General features: G+C 40.5%; 1 protein-coding gene across 1 annotated transcript in view; it reads left to right on the forward strand.

Annotated features, from left to right (window-relative positions):
* GEMIN8 (gem nuclear organelle associated protein 8) overlaps positions 1 to 16,320 on the forward strand; it is a 29,889-nt gene extending 13,569 nt beyond the window's left edge. Inside the window, exon 4 of the mRNA XM_008629276.2 lies at positions 12,312 to 16,320. Coding sequence (XP_008627498.1) covers positions 12,312 to 12,562 — 251 coding nt within the window. The 3' untranslated portion in view covers positions 12,563 to 16,320. The remainder of the gene's footprint in view (positions 1 to 12,311) is intronic.
* Positions 16,321 to 17,100: the final 780 nt, after the last annotated feature.

The raw sequence follows: 17,100 nt of genomic DNA on the forward strand, positions 1-17,100 counted from the left end.
CAGCAGGAAGTAAGCAAAAGCCTCCAGTGGTAGAATAATGAACAATATATCTGAGATGATTGTTCTTTACAGACCTTTTGCTTAACAGTTAACTTAGTTGTCATCCCTGTTGCAAAATGCATCTTGTTGACAACATCTTTGCTGAACAAATACAGAATTTCAGCTAATCTTTCTCCCAGAAAGCTATTATCCCTAAGTTATTCGTGAGTCAGTAAGAGAAGTCTGGTAATCTTGTATTATTGTTGCCCTGGTAAATCAGTGCTATGGTAAAATTCCTTCTGACTGGACTTGTCATGAGGATACAGGAATAAAAACAGGAGAGACAAGTCATTGCTTCTCACCATCTGAGATGCATTTGATAACTGTTTTTTGGTAGTTGCTGATTACAAAAGGATCCCATGGAAACAGGTCAGTAGCTTGCTCTGATGGATCAGCCATTGGAACTTTCTCTTTGCAAAGAAAATACATGTGGTAATTCAGTTTTAGATCACACAGAGTGTCAGTGCCTGTTTTGTGTCCGTGAGGTTTCCAAGGATTGAAGGTATTGCTGTGACATATTTGGGCTCTGCAAAGTTTTAGCAAAGAACCAACAGGTGGGCTCCAGGGCTGAGGCCACATGTGGAACAAGGAATCCTTCCCCAGTCTTATTGTAAGAGTGAAAATTCCTTTCAGAATGCTGTTATGGAAGATTGCTTCATGTGGAAACAGTTTGGTGTGGGAAGATGCAGACACTACTTACACTCAGAACTGGTGCTGGTAATTTTTTGAAGGCAGGTTTGCCTGCTTGCTTATTCCATTAGCATCTACAGCTGCTCTGAGTGGGTCTTCTAGTCTCCTTTTCATTCTTTGTCCCTGCAGGGAAGCCCGTGAAAGCAGCTGCAGCTGCTGTGGAAAAGAGCAGGTGAGACCATGCTGACAGACACAGCTCTAGGGAAAAGTGGCATAAAAGCATCTCTGTGCTAATCACTCAGCTTGGGCAGTCTGTCTTCACAGTTTATGCACTTTCCCCTAAAATTCCTCAACTACTGGTTCCATCTGGGTGCCACATGCAGCATTTCTGGATCTCTAAATGATCTTTATTAGGAGAGAGCTGTATCTTAGATCTCTGCTGATAAATCTGAATTCACCTGCCTTTAGTGTGATACTTTCAACCTTGTAAGTGGACAGTGACATTGTGGGCTATGAAGTAAGTGTTTCCTTACACAACCTATTTTGATATCTACTGGGGGAGCTTTTGTTGTAGAAAGAATGTTTAATTTCAAGGCATTCAGCACTGGAGTAATAGTGAAAACCAAATGCCAGACACCAAGGTAAAAATTGATGTAATGATGATGTCTGCTTTCTACACTCATGATCTACAAAATCTGCTCAGAAGTTGCAACAGAGCATGGCAGCAAAATCCCTTGAGTGTTACACCTTTTAGGTCTCTCTGTTATAAAGCAAATCCCCTGTACAGACAGATTTGCTTGGAGACACATAATTTACCCCTGCGAGTTTTAACGGGGTGTTGTTAATGCCAAGATTTCAGAGGCACCATTTGCTTTTCAGCACCTCTCACTGTGCCTCAGTTTTATCAGAAGCATCCAGATGGAATTCACATCCTTTGTCATTAGGGAAATGTGGGTGCTGGCATGGCAGAAACTGACAGTTCGGAGACTTCCATCTGCCTGGGTCTTTTCAAAACTCATTTCCTTGGATGCTAAAAATCAAGTGAGAGACAGAGGTTGTTAGGCCACCCATCTCAGACTTGGGTGGCCTGTACCGACTTTGTCACAGCCTTGAGAGTGCCACTTGGGACTAGATCCACAAAAGCTTATGGCATAGGTGGAATTCAGAAACAAATATCCCAAGTAATAGTCTTTGTCTTTCACATATGCCTTCCAGGAAGAAAAAAGCTAGTCATTTATACCCAAAGGATAATACATCTTGAACCCTAAGGATACAGGGGAACATTGTCCCTCTTGTCTTTCCCAGTGACTGGGTTGAGCACCTGTGCCACCTTGTGATGTCATTTGCTGTGAAGCTTACTCCGAGGAATCTAGAACACCTCCTGCTCTAGGAATTTGTGTCCATTTTCTGTTTATTTTGACCTTTAATACAGGGGTGATAGCATTTCCCTGTCGCTCAGAAAAATAGAGAATGTTGGTATGGTAACATACTGAGAAACACTTGTGAAGTACCCAGTATAGATCAATCCAGCTGTTCATCAGTGTTACAATTGTTACAATTCGTGCTGGCCTCCAAAGTACCCAAAGCTGTTTATGTAGTTGTCGGAATTTCCCCCGATATTTCCAAGGACAAGTGTCTGAAGTTGTCAGAACACTGCTCTGGTACACTGAAATCATAGAGGTAATGTAAAAAAAATGAAGGCTAAACCTTAAATGGGTATTTTTACTGAAATAAATAACAGGGGTGTTACACCTTTGAGTGTTATTGTTCAAATTTAGCTGGCTGAGAATCTCCTGGGTTTAATTTCATTTGTAGTTGCTGAAGTGATTGTTGCTCTAAAAGTCAGCTCTGTATTCACAGAAATTGTAGTAACTTTGCCAAGTAATGTAGGTCTCCAAAGAGCATGCTGGGCCTCAACTTTTCTGTGGTTGTTCAAATGCTAAAACCAATGCTGCTGTTCTCACTTTGTACAAGCCCTGCAGAATACCTTGATTTCTAGAAGGTCTGCAATTTCTGATGTGGTTGTGGTGAGCGTTGGAAGACTCACTTTAAAATGCATCAGTTGTTATTTCCTTGGGATTTTTGGCCACTGGTAAATGTAGAAGAGTCCAGACTGTGAAGATTGCATCATCTGCAACATGCTGATGGAGGAGGTGTTGAGGTGGTAGATCGCAGAGCAGCTGGCTGGCTTTGGAGGAGTGCAGGAAGAAGCATCTGCATTTTTCTGATCTCTCCATTTCTACTAGGTGATGCTGGTGATGTGTAGGGGTTTGTATTCCCTGCTTTTGCATCCTTCCCTTGGCGTTAGGTACTGACGCCCTGCTCTGTCATGAGCAGGCTGTCAGACTAGATGGGCTTCATGTAAGGTCACTGAAATACTTCATTCATGTATGAATTATCCTGTTGAAGTAACAGAGAGGAGATAGGGAGCTCCCAAGTACTAAGAAGTACAACTTAACTTTCTGCCAGGTGGGATGCCAGCTGTCTCTTTTAAAAGAGAGTGCTCAGACTCATGCTCCAACACCATACCCTGGAACTACTTCTGAAGTCAAACATTCCCGTTATGTGGAAGGTACAATAAATGCACATCTGCAGGTTTCTTCTGGCATATTTCCCCAATGTTTTTTGTTGTGTTTTTAATACTGGGCGTAGCAATTACCCTTGTGTTTAAGTATACTTAATTTAATTTACTAGAATGCTGAAATGAGCAATGAGAAATTCAGAAGGTCATAGGTAAACTTAGGTTTCCAAAGCTACCCCTCAGCCCTTCCTTTCACAAATTGTGATGTGTTTCACTGATTCCTTTAGTATGACCCTTTTTCCAGATGTCTCTTTCCAAATTCTTGGTCGGGCAGCACACATAGCAGCATGGAGGAAAAGTGTATTTACTTGCTGAAATTAATTTTCTCTGGATTAGACCTTGTTATTTCATTCTGCGTGTCTGTGGTAATACTGAATTTTGGACCTGGCAGTTAACTGAAAGGTCACTACATAGCCTAAGTATACTTCCTTCCAGAAAATCAGCAACATGGTTGCAGGTTGCTCTCCAAAAAAATGTTTTTCAAGTGTTTTTGATAAAGTAGCTTTCTCATATCAAACAATAAACCAAACTTGAATTCAGCACTGTAGTATATCTGGAATCAAAGAAATTTCAGTGTGAAGTTCAAATTTGTGAGTTTGATCTAGAAGACTGACACAGGCTACTTTCTTTCTTTTTTTCCTGAAAGCACCAAACTCAGTATTATTTAGCTGTCTAGCGGCTCAGTGCATCGTGAAGCATTTTCTTCCAAGTGCATGTGTTTAATTTCTATTCAGGGTACACATAAAAAATTATTGTGAAACTCATGTTTCTTCAGTGTTCTGGTTTGCTTTTAAAGTAACACTTTTAAATTTTAACATTTCTTTGTTCAGTTTTCTCAGACTGTGCCATAAATGTATGTGAAGACATAGTTATATATAGATTTAAGTAATCCTTCTGTTTACTCTAGCAGTGTTGTCTTTGTCTGGTGTCAGCATTGTTGCCATCAGTAACAGATTGGAGTTGTTTTGGGGGATGGGAGTGCAGAGTCAGCTGGTCTGTATTTAATCTTATTGAAGTAGACTTGATCCTTACTAGAGGCAGCTGCCAGTGCCTGATCCTGTACTAATTTCTAAGCAGTGGTCAGTCAGCAACTTCCTATCAGTTTAATTCTGTCAGATGGCACCAGCATACAGACACCTTGGTGCCTCTGGTGTGATACAGACCCCTGATTGCACAGGGCTCACCTCTGTGTTTTCTAGCCTTCATCAACAAATCCCTGATTATGAATTACATTTAGAGCAATCAAATTTCTAGAGCAGGCTTTCATTTGAAGTTCCAACTGACTAGCTGATTGTTTCATGTTCTTGGGATTTAATTGTTTCAGTGCATTTTCTGGTTGGGCTGAAAATATTCCTTTTTAAGGGTTTCACTGTGCAAGGTAATAGAAGAAAAATAAAAGAAAGGTGATTTGATGTTTAGCTGGGCAGTAACCAGTGTAGCTTAGTGCTAATGTAAATATGGACATGAAGGCTTATATTATTTCTGTGTAGGATCCTTGGCAGTTTGTTTTGGAGACCACACAACAATCCTTCTTGGGTTTTAATCCTATTTCTAAAACAGAAATCGGCTTCTTTATTCTCCAGTTAGCTGTATAACTTTCTGCCAGTTACTTAACGCAAATAACAAAATAATGTGAGATAATTAATTCTTTAAATTATTAGATTCATTTTACAGATTAATTACAGTGAGACATGTGGTTAATTAATTTGGAAGTGACGCATACACTAAGTAGCAAACCTGAAAGTGGACCACCTTCGTTCTAATCTTGCTTTCTTGGTTTCTATTAATTTTTATTTCAAAGGTAGTTTTTCTCCACTTGCTGTGTTGGTAAGTAGTTTTGCCCTGTTTCTACAGAACTGTCCTCTTCAAAATGTGTAGAAAAATTGAAAGAGTGAAAGAGTAGGTATTGGAGTACTTCAGATTTGCAAAATCTGCTTGCTGTCTGTTTAGACAGCCTGTTGCAACTGAGTCTGTCTGAGGGAGTCCACTCTCTTACCTGAGATTATTTCCTGCTGTTACCAATAGGTTTCAGTTGAGCTGTGCTTCAGTAAACACGTCTTGATGCCAAAGCCAGGCCAGGCAATTCTTCCTATGCATTCACTCCTGCTCTGGTGTTTCCAGGGCACTGAACTGTACTAGAACTAAATACAATGTTTTGGGGGTTTGTTTGTTTGTTTGGGGGGACTGGTTTTGTTTTTTTTTTTTGTAGGATTATTTGTGTTGCCCCTTAGACAATTGTAACATCATCCGTGAGGGGCCTGGGAGCTGGAGCACGCAGCTAAGGGAGGAGAGCAGAAGTTGCATAAGCTGCTTTTGTAGCTGAGGAAGGAAAAATGTCCATGGAACCATGGTTTCAGACTGCCACAAGCTTGCCAAGGAATCACATCTGCTCTTACTTCAAAGCCTGTAAGAGAAAGTTTTCTTTTTTTCTTGAGAATATTGCGTTGCTTGTAGATATATGTGGTGAAATAGTCCATTTCTTTTAACTCATTCACTCTTCAACTAGCAGATGGAAACTTTGTCCGTGTAGATATTTGGAGCTTTCATATCCTCAGCATTTTTGGTAGTTCTCTTTCATGGTCATCATGACTGGTGACCGAAAGCTTAACATTGCAGGCAATTACTCCCACCAAAAGTAATTTTTATTCCAAGTTAGTGTTTTCCAGTCAGCTACAGCATTTGATTTTTCTGTATAGATGAGACTGCTGGCATAGTAAGATAAGGCCTAGCTGTCTTTGGAGATCAGACTTCTGTTAAAAATGGGAAAGTTACATGGTGTCATGGGGAATCCTTTTGTACACCTTTTGCAAGCACGAAGTTTTAAATTTAAGAATAAGTTTAAAAAGAAGTCTGTTTTCCCCGAACCAGCTTATGTCTAGAGCAAGGCTGTTGATTCTGCTATAAAATCATCATTCTCTTTCAGCATGTTTCCACAATTTCTGTAAGTAACTTAGTGTTCCATAGGAACCCTCCAGCAAGCAAGACCACGCTGTTTTTAGCAACCAAGAATATTTTATCTTTATAGATGTGGGGGTAAGTCACAATTGTTTGTATCTTGCAGACTCCCACTGATGGAAACTCTTGTTCTGCAAAGCTTTGCACTTGATAAAGAGTAGTACTTGAGATTCCAGCCCTCTGGAAATCCAGAGCTCTGCAGAGCTCTGCAGAAATTAAACTCCTTGAATATCCTGTTTACAAATCCTGATTTAAATCCCTGTTTTGGTGGAATTCCTTGAGGCAAAGATCTTGATCTTCCATGTTATACCCATTTCATGAAAGTATGGGCGCAATAAAATGGTCTGATTCTATCACCTCAAAAAAACCTCTTATGTAGGTTTATGATAAAGGTATTTGGCTTTTCTAGGAAGATGAAGAAGCTGGCATTTTGCATGGAGGAGCCTATGTGGGCAGAACACTTAACACAGCAGATAGGCTCGTGGGAAGTGGCATTCAAAAAGAGAACTAGGAGTTTTTAATCAGTATAAATGAGTAGTGGTTTTAACTGTTAGTGTGGGCTGCTCAAGATCAGCTCAGGTAGCATTTAAGATGAAAAAGCTTGCAAAGTGCACACACAGCAGTAACAGAAAATAATTCATCATTTAAAATAAACAGACAAATATGTGAACAGGGTATAGTTCAGTCTGAAATCATGGAAAATTAAAAACACATCAAGACTGGAGAAAGTGCAGTATTTCCTTGAAAAATAGTATGTTAATTAACTAAGCAAGCAGCTGAAAGTCAGTAGTGGCATTTAACGCTTGGGAGGAGCAAGCCCTTGGTTTCTTACCTTACCTACCATTGTGTGGGGCAGCACATGGCAGGCTGCTGAGTGTGGGCACCTACAGACCTGTGGGGAAGAATGTCTGAATAAGAAATGTTGTCAGATGCCATATGATCACAGGCTCCAGTGAGCTGGGGGTTGGATGTATAAATACTGAGAGCTAAAAATGGTACAAGAAATCACACAATGCTGGGTATGAATCTTTCATTAAAAATCTGACATAGATAATTACTAATTACCCTCTCTACTTCTATCTCCTTTTAATGTTGCAAAGTCTCTCCATGGAGATTTCCATGGAGGGAATTTCTTTGGGTTTTGGTTTTGAAGTTGTTTTATTTTCTTTGTTTTGTTGGAGTTTTTCTTTTTCTTTTAGTAAAAGAAGGATAAATTCTGGACAGGAATTTTATTTTTTTATTACTACTTAAGCTTCGCAAAGGATATCACAAAGAAAGAAAGAAATGTAAAGTGGATCAAACTTACAAAAAGTGTGTGGCACTTTCCTTTTTATAAAATAAGAGAAACAAGGCATCTGAGTTTCTAAGGACCTATGGGGAAAATAGCTTATGTCTTGAAGGGCTTAGGTCATAGTCTTGCTGAAAATATGTAAGAGATCATTTGTGTGCCTATGAAGGCCGAAATGCAGTGAATGGCTAATACTAGTTACTATTTCTCCTGCTTTTGGCAGTCCCTGAGGATGGAGGTAGTTGTCTGTATTTGTTCACTTTTCAGCTAGTACACGCCAGATTAAAAGTCACCCATAAAAAGAGGGAAAAGTGGTGAAGGGAGAAACAGGAATCGAAAACTTTCTTTCATAAGGCCTAGAATTACTGATGATGGCACAGGACATAGTATGAGTTAGGTAGATGTGCTGGTTTTGGCTGGGGTAGAGTTTATTTCCTTCACAGTGACTGGTATGGGGCAGTGTTTCAAATCTGCACTCAACACAGGGTTGATGATACAGAAATGTTTTTGTTATTGCTGAGCAGGGCCTACACAGAGCCAAGGCCTTTTCTGCCTTTCCTACTGCCATGCTGGTGAGGAAGTTGGGGAGGCATGGGGGACTGGGGGGAGATACCGCCAGGACAGGTGACCCCAACTGACCTAAGGGATATTCCAGACCATCTGACATCATGCTCAGTATATAATGTGGGGGGAAGAAGAAGGAAGGAGGGGACATTTGGAGTGATAGAGTTTGTCTTCCCAAGTCACTGTTATGTGTGATGGGGCCCTGCTGTCCTGGAGATGGCTGAACACCTGCCTGCCTCGTAAAAAAAACACAAAAGAAAACCAGAGGGGAGCCTCAGCTCTCTGCCTGCAAGAACAAAAGGCAAAGAGTGAGAGCCATGAGGCAAAAGAGAGCTCTGCCTGAGCAACCCCGAGTTTAAAAAGACCGGCACCTGCTGGCCCCACGGTTCCATTTCCAGATCCAGGGTCTTAAAGAGACACTTCCTGGGCACAGGAAGATATGGAATACAATACCATTTTAGGTTACCCAGGACACTGGGGGCAAACTATGACAGGTCTGAATTTTTTCTTCATGGTTGAAGAATTCTATTTACTGTGTTTGGAAAAAGATGTCCCAACTGGTTTTGGCCAGGTAGCGATGACTTCCCAGCAGAGCTGGACTTAGTAGGAATAAGTTAATTTTGAAAAGCACTTCAAGAAAGAACATCTTTGAAAAGAAAAGGAACTGACCAACTGGGAAAACGTCAGCAATGCTGTTCCTTTGTGCAGGAACCAACCACCACTGCAGCTGCCTGCCTATCTTGTGAACATTTACAAAATACTGTTCCTTGACTGGGGGAAGCTTGCCAGTAGTTGAAGCTGAATGCTGTAAAAGAAAGCCTGTTTATTTTAGTCTGTGTGAAGTGGAAGGAGGAACTACTTAGAATTGTGTAAAAATTACTTGTTTTACTTTTATAACTTAGCAGCCCAATGGCTTGTGAATTTGGAATGTGAAACTGATCTGAGAATGAGCTGGGGACTTCATTGCTGAAGGCTGAGAATTAGTGTTTTGATAAACCATACTATCTGCTTAATTGATGAGTATGTGTTGCTTGCTTCAGAGAAATTCTGGTTGTCTCCATAGGCTCAGGGTTATGGACAGTTTATAATTTTGTTTGTATTTCCATTGTCAGATTCTTGTTGTCGACTTTTTGATTAAGAGGTAGTTGCACATTTAGCTCAAGTTGTACTGCTTTGTATTGTTTTTAAAGTAAACTCTGAGGTAATGGATAGAATCCAGACTGCTGGAAATTACAGCAGTTCTACTTCCCAGCCCTTGCCCCATCAAAGCAAGTTTAGTGTGCATCTCAATAGGACAATACTTTCTCTGTTATCAATTCCTTATGTTTGTGTTTGGCTGGAAATACTGTTTTTGGAAAAGCAGTAGTTCACATGCCCATTTAGTTTCATGACTTCTTTCCTTGGTAGTCTGTAAAAGGAAATAGTGCTGCCAGCTGTGAGGGTGGTGAAACACTGGAACAAGTTGCCCAGAGAAACTCTGGAGGCCCCATCCCTGGCAGTGTTCAAGGCCAGGCTGGATGGGGCTCTGAACAACTTGGTCTGGGGGACACTGTCCCTTCCTGTGGCAGGGGGATTGGAATAAGATGATTTTTAAGGTCCCTTCTAGCTCAAGCCATTCTATGATTTTATCTATGGCTGTGGAGTTTATCACAGTAGTATCTCTGCACAAATAAGTGATCTGAAACTACAACATATTCCACAGAGCTGCAGTGGTATTACCAGCAACAGCTGTCATGTTCTATGCTCAAATTCCTTTGGTGCAAAAAACTGTGGGTGCCTATAGTGGATTTCTGTCCCAAGCCTCTGCCTGGATTCTAGACCTGATTTATGTGTCTAAAACTCTGTAATACAATCACTCTGGGATTTTTTTAACCAGTAGCTATGGAATAGCAGAAGTTAGGTTAGAAAGTCAAGGGCAGTACCTCTGATTAGTGTAAAGTAAAACACTCCAGACATTCATCAGGTAATTCTGACAATGGAGTTTAAATGGGTATTATTATTTTAATTGTTACAATTAGGATCTACAGATTTATGAACTACTCTGTGCTGAGAAATGGAGATTGATGCACACTAAACTGTAATCCACTCATCCATCATAAAGCTTCTGCTAGAGGTCCATTTAATTTTCAAACAGAAGAATTCATTATCTATCTCCAGAGAAATTATTTTTTCTTAAGGATCAGTATATGCAATGAGCTACCAGAGAGCATTCTACAGCAAACAAGCAAGGAAGCAGCTGTCTCTACCATGCAGCTGTGGAGCAAAAGAATAAAAAATTTCCATGGGCAACACAGAATTACAAGGAATTGTCTTTGTGGCCCAAGAGAGTTAACAAATACGGATTCAATTCATTGCATTGCCGGAGTTTTGCTGTGTAATCTACAGTGGGAGACATTGGTTTGCCAGCATGGGCTTGTTTGGTTTTTTCTGTCTAAAACTGTTCAGTGTATTTTGCATCAAGTTTGTGCTTAATAGCATGTTACGTAGCTGTGAGCAGTGTGGTGTCCCAGGAAGTTGGTTTCAGTGGGATTCAAGGTGTAGCCTGGGTGCTACACCTTGTCCTCCAAGTGCTGAGCCCTCTGTAGGCAATGTTAGTTTCTTTAATTCAGACCTTCTGGATAAAATGGCCCAACACCAAATAAATCTGACTCTTCCAAAAACACATATGGACTCTAATGTATATTTCCTTGTGAATTCTGGCAGTGCAGCCTAATTCAGGGGTGTGCCCTTAAAGCAGAATCACAGAAACAGCTTTCTGGAATAAATGGCTAATAACTCCTCAAACCCTTTGACGACCAACACAAAACTGTGAATGGTGTTTCAAATGACAGGACAAAATCTTTCTGTGTCTGTCAGACAAACAGATCCCAAAATTGAAGTTTCTGATCATATGTTTAAAATACCTGTTTTCTGTGAATGATGTACAGGGGATAATTCCTTTAGGAAGGCTGACAGTTGGCTGCTCGGTACAGTACTTTCCAGTATAAAAATAAACTGCAGATGTTTGACACAGAAATGTCAGGATACTTAACTTTGGGTTAGGGTTTGCAGATGTCATGTGTGTTGTAGAAGCTAAATCTCTGCTTTAGGGTGAAAGAGGGAAGAGGTACATGGCACCAAACACTGAGAAGCATGTCCTGTGTGTGACTGATGCATCCTGACCTGTGGACATGCTGTCCTTTTTGATGTTTAAAAAAACCCGACTGCTGTCATAGTAGTGAACTGTGCCTGGTACACCGTTTCGAGGATGGTCATTTGTTGTTGAGTTCAGCTGCCGGGTGATTTTTCATTTATAGAAATGTCCCCATAAGAGGGGAGTTTTGTATAGCACTTTGACTTCACACAGCATTGTTTGTTTCATCAGAGCAGTACCCAGGAAGTGGAGGTAAATTTGGATGTGCACAATCAAGTTCTTGCTTCCAATCAGGCTTGCCACAGAGAATTTTTATTGACAGATTGCTCCAAATGTTTCACCTCTTGAATTGTTTTAAATCCTCTTTAAAAGACCTGATGCATGCATTTATGTTGGTTCTGTTTTGTTTGTCTTCAAAGCAATAGAGTAAGGCTGCCAGCTTTGAACTTTGCAAGTCTTGAGAAATGGCCGAGTTTGGACAGTTTATCTAGGCACAGTGCTTATAGCTGTGTTTCATTGAATGCACTTAATGGCAGACAGGACAGACCCATTTGTTCATTTTCACAGAGTAGTAACTGATTGCATTTTCTCTTAGCTATCGTTCAGCTAAAGTTGCATTGTCCTGTGCATTGTTTCTTTTCTCAGCTGCTAAGTCATGATTTTGGAAACAACTCTCCTTTTTGTTCAGATTTTTTTGGTATGGGGAAGGGGTTGGGATTTTTTGGTTGGGTTGTTTCTGTTTTCTTGGGAGGGGGAGGGCAGTTGTGTTTTGGGTTTTTGTTGTTTTGTTGTTTTAGTTTTTTCAGGGCATGTGGATGTTGGGGAGAAACAAAGCAATGTTGATTTTTGCTTACTAGTACTAATACAGAGGTTTCCTACAGTTTTAGGATTCAATTCCAAGACCTTCTTAATTTCTCCCCATTTATTCCAGCCTGGCTTTATAATGATATTTAGTAGGAATTTCTCTTTATGCAAAATGAGTGCAGCTGCATCCTAGAACATGTGGATTTTGGCCTTTTAGACACAGCAAAAATATGAAAATATAATATTTTTAGAAGTAAAATAAAACCTGATTGGTTGATAGCCCAGTAATTTACATCTCTTATGGTTTCTTTGTCTAGGGAGGCAGCAGCAGCTGGAAGCTGAGGACCCATACGTGGAGGCTGATCAAGTCCTGCACAGGAGGGTGGAGCGTTCTGTGGAGCCGCCTACAGAAAGACCTGGGGAGAGGCGCATGGCAGAAATGAAGAGACTGTATGGTGCTGAAGCTGCCAAAATCCAGGCAATGGAGGCTGCCCTGCAGCTGATCTTTGATAGGAACTGTGACAAAAAGCAGCCCAAATACTGGCCCATTATTCCCCTTAAGCTGTGAGTACCTGGACTTGTTCTGACGTGGCACAGAGCTATAGGGTCAGGTGCCTCAGCTTGGGCTGCTGAAAGAACAAACTGCAGATTTTGGTTTGGGGCTTTGGGAGAGAGTCTGGCAAGGCAGCATGTATTTCTTTGGCCTTTTTTTTTTTACAGTGTCTGTCAGCAATGCTCACAGTCCATTCAACCCACATACAGTTGTCAAGTAGTAACAAAAGGGACAGGAATATAAAACCTGTCTAAAATTCACTCATTTGATGCCCACTTGCCTTGACCATGCTTGCAATAAACATAACAATGTCCATACCCACTGAACTGGGAAAACTTAAAGCAAGGCAGAGAAGAAAAAGACTTTAGGAATTGTCTGGTCTTCCTGTTTAGGAATTTGAGTGATCCCATTTTTTAGTCTTATTTAATGTGGTAGTATTAGGATCTTGTTTCACACAGCATAGCTTGAAAGCGTTATGTCTGCTAATCTTGGATTTTTTTGAGAACCAGGAGCCTACTGGCCAAGATGCAACTTATCAAATTACCATAGCCCAGACATTTGAATTCTTTTTCAAAGGTTTATAATAAAGCAGGAAGTTTTTCTTCCAGACTGATACTTATCTGGCAGGAGTTTGACTCTAAAGCAACATTATACAGAAAAATGTTTTAATGAAGGGGTGGGAGGATCAGGCAGAAGCCTGATGTGGTCCTGTCTGTTAGAGATTTGTTTAGCAGAAGAGAAACTTAAGAGGACACAGCACTATTGGGACCAGTGCCTACAGTCATTTTTGCCATTCTAATAAAAAGCAGCAATGGGCTTGAAGGCTTGAAGCTTTAAAGAAGGCTTATTAGAGTGATAGACTGTATCTGAACAATGTATATGGAGCTGTGGAAGCCAGGTAGCCCTGTGGGCTATGTCCATTTTAGGTGCAGCTTTCCAATGGCCAAGTGCATAGGACATGCACAAAATTTAAACATAAGCAAGTAGATGTGTACTCATCCCTCTGCACAGAGATGTGCCTCTCTGTGTGCTCATCCATCTGCACTGGCTGTTTGGTTCTGCTTCTGTCACTCTTTACTTTTGACCAGTTGTGCTTGCCCCACTAATAGCTCTGCAGGTGGAGTGAGGCGCACTGGTAGTTTGTGTAAGAGAGGCTGAACTGGCTGTTTAAAACCAGTGGCTCCTTAGAAAATGGTACCCTGAACACTTGAAAGGATTCTCCATTAAGCTCTGCTGATAAATATCATTGTGTGCTGAAGGGCTGTGGTTTGTGTTGCAGCATTTCCATGCCAGGGCAAAGGAACCTTCTGCTGGTTTAATAGTGACGTGTTCATCTGCCTTCCTGGCAGCAGAGGAAGGTCACAACTAAAATTTTAGCTTCAGTTCATGCCGACTGAGTTTCCAGAGTTTCTCTGTAGCATGTGTAGTTTGTAATACACCCAGCAGTTGCTGTGGCCTCTGCAACAGCCAGCTGCAACAAAGCAAGTCTGTGGGGCAGTTTGAAATATTTTTGCTTTCATTAGTAGTTACTGTTTTTTCAAAGCAGCATTTCCATGTCACTTCCACCTCTTTCACTGTAGATGTGATGAGATGAAGTTAAATTCAACACTGAAATTAAAAAGCCTCCAGTTTCCAAGACATATTTCTGGTGTGATGAATCTGAAAAACTTCAGTGAGACAGGAGAGAGAAAAGGATTATTAACAGTCCTGCATTTGTCTTCACTCGTTTGTCAAAAATTCAGTGTTTTGTTTGGGTTTCCTTTCATTGACCAAATAAATTTTCATCTTGATACCTTGTAATTTACTTTATTTTTCACATAAACAAATTTCCATACTTAGAACGCTTCAGTTCTTAGATGGTAAAGCTTTCTTTTAGCTGCTGCATTGAACTTAGATTGAACTTAGAGCAGGAGTGGTTTTAACATACGGAGAAGCATGAGGAGTGTTGATAGGACTTTCACAGCAATGTCAGGCAATACCATACATAGTGCAAAGTGAATGGGAGGGTTGCTGCATCCACTGGAGGAAAACACTGTTGCAGATTAACATGCATAAATCTCTCTGTTCCTATTTGAAATGTTTCCAGTGTGGTGATGGTGTTTTCCCTGTGCAATTCAGTTCAGAAAAAAAAGGAAGAATGGGTTGTTCTTACTTTTCAGCACAAGTTCCAATTCTTGCTGTGGTTTATTCTGCATCCAGCTGGTTCTGCTAGCAGAAGCAGAAATTCTGATCTCCAAAAGTATTTGTAGAGACCTCATATAAGATAAACATTGAATTCCTTTCCTACTTCACATAAAATATAAAATAAATTTATAAAAAATATATAAAGGAAATTTCCTTGCCTTCGGTTCTTTAAAGTATTTTTAAGAGGGTTTTAATATGCTGTGAGGTTAGAAAGAGAGAGAACTGGATGAATTGTTCCCTAGGAACTATGTACTAAGGCCTGAAAGGGAGGAACACCCTACTGCAGACTTAAGAGTTGCTGCCGAATAATCTCCTTTCAGGGGATGGGCCATTGCTGGTCATTGTCCAGATATCACATTTTCCCGGTAATTCAGTGAAACTTGGAAATTCTTGGTTGCAGTGCTTTTACTCCGTCTCCTGTGTCATTTTACATTTCTAATAAATATCTCTCATAAAAACATGTGATCATGGAGGAAATGCAGCAGCAACTCAAAAATGCCACTTCAGTCGTCTGTAACATTCACCCTTCTTGCACACACATATTATGCTGCAGTCCTCAGTCATGGGAACGTGTACACTTCTTTCCCCCGAAGATACAGTGTTCCTTGACTGGAATGCAGCTGTGGTGCTGCAGACTTGATTCTTCCTTGTCCAGAAGGTTGCACCTTTGCTTTCAGTTATGCCAGCTGTTGGTATAGTCCTGCCCAAAGGGAGTTCTTCACTTGCTGGTGGTGCTGTTTCTCATGAGCTTTTCCCAGCTCCAGTAGCAGGAATTACCCTGAAGTCACAAGTTGTCATCCAATCAGTCTTGATTTCAGAAACTGGTATCCTCATTTGTTATGTGCAAATCAGCCTTACTTTCAGGAGAAGAGTTTGTGATTGGTTGAAGATGCTTTGAAGATAGGAGAAAAATGTAATAGGTCTTTTCTACTGAAAGTATTCTTAAATGAGAAAAAAAATCCTTTCAGGAGTGCGATATAAATGTATCATAGAAATGAAGCAATTATCTGTTTCCTACCAAAAGAAAAAATGCTTACTTGTATATGGTGTATATGGTGATGTTGTCAAGTGTTCTTGTTCTTTTAGAATTATTTCCCAGCTGACAGCTCAGTGTGCCTGTGAGTGCAGGTGACCTGAGAAGAGATTAAACCATTTTAATGAGCATCATTTTCTCAATCAGTGTTATGGGTAAGTATTCATCCTTTTTGACAGGGGTCTCATTAACGGCTGGCTGCAAACATCTCACACTTGGAAAAAGCTATAATAAAAAGCAACCTAAATTTCTGTAACAGCCTTTATGAAGCATAAACATTACATAATACAGATTTGGTCACTTGTGTCTTTCTCTTTGTAAAAGCTTCTCATTCATTACATGAAATACGCTGTAAATATTGGTATCTTCATCTCTTGTTGCACTAATAGCAGTTTAGCTCTTGGAGTAGAAATTGAGAAAAGCAAGACACAGAATCAGCTGCTTGAATTTTGAGTTTTAAGTGTGATTTTTGGCATGCTGGGCTGAACATTTTGGCTGGAAGAATTAGAGAGGGGCCAAGATTATTGCCCAAAATGTGAAATACAGTCTGTCAAAAGGAAACATCCCAACTCTGTTTTCATTGTGGTGTCTTAAAAGTGTAAACTCCTGGAAAATGTATTATTTGATAAATAATACATTCGTGCTGTGACAAAAATATTTTTTCACGTTTGTGTGCTACTCAGCTGTCTGCTTTGTCTAACCTGTTGTCTCCTCTGTTCCTGCATGGGTAGTCCAAAGGATATAAATTCTTATGGGCTCTTTTCTAGGTAGAATAGCAGCCTGTGAAGGAGTCTCAGCTGCTTCTGAAGGGTGGTTATAGCCAGAGTGTGTTCAAGGCTTCACATCTCTTCCTATAGTCTCACATAGGAATTGCTATGCTGGCACACAGTGACACATACAGAGGAACTCAGGGTGGGTAGGTGACAGACCATGACGCTGCTATTTGGGTGTTGTCTTGGAGACCTGGCTATCACAGCAGAGGAATTGCTTGGACTCAGTCCATTCTTTGGAGTTGGTTGTACAGGCATCAGTCTCAGCTATCAATTTCAACAGGCCAGGAATGGTGCAGTCTTGCTTGGCCAAAAGTGGAGAAAGACTTGCTTCTCGTGAGCTTGCAGGGAGTAATTCTCCTGAGAATTACTGAATCTCTGACTTGAGATTCTCTGTGCATGGATTTTATTACACAGTCATAGAAGAAATTTTTTCCCCTTTAATCATGAATCCTTCTAAGAAGGCGAGCAAGCAAAGTGCAAACATACATAGTTTTTGAAAAGGAAATACTTTTCAGCCTAATGATGCCAATACCACTGCTGGTTCCCTAAACTACATTGAGATC

This window comes from Corvus brachyrhynchos, unplaced genomic scaffold (assembly GCF_000691975.1).
Source record: "Corvus brachyrhynchos isolate BGI_N302 unplaced genomic scaffold, ASM69197v1 scaffold11, whole genome shotgun sequence".
Taxonomy (NCBI): domain Eukaryota; kingdom Metazoa; phylum Chordata; class Aves; order Passeriformes; family Corvidae; genus Corvus; species Corvus brachyrhynchos.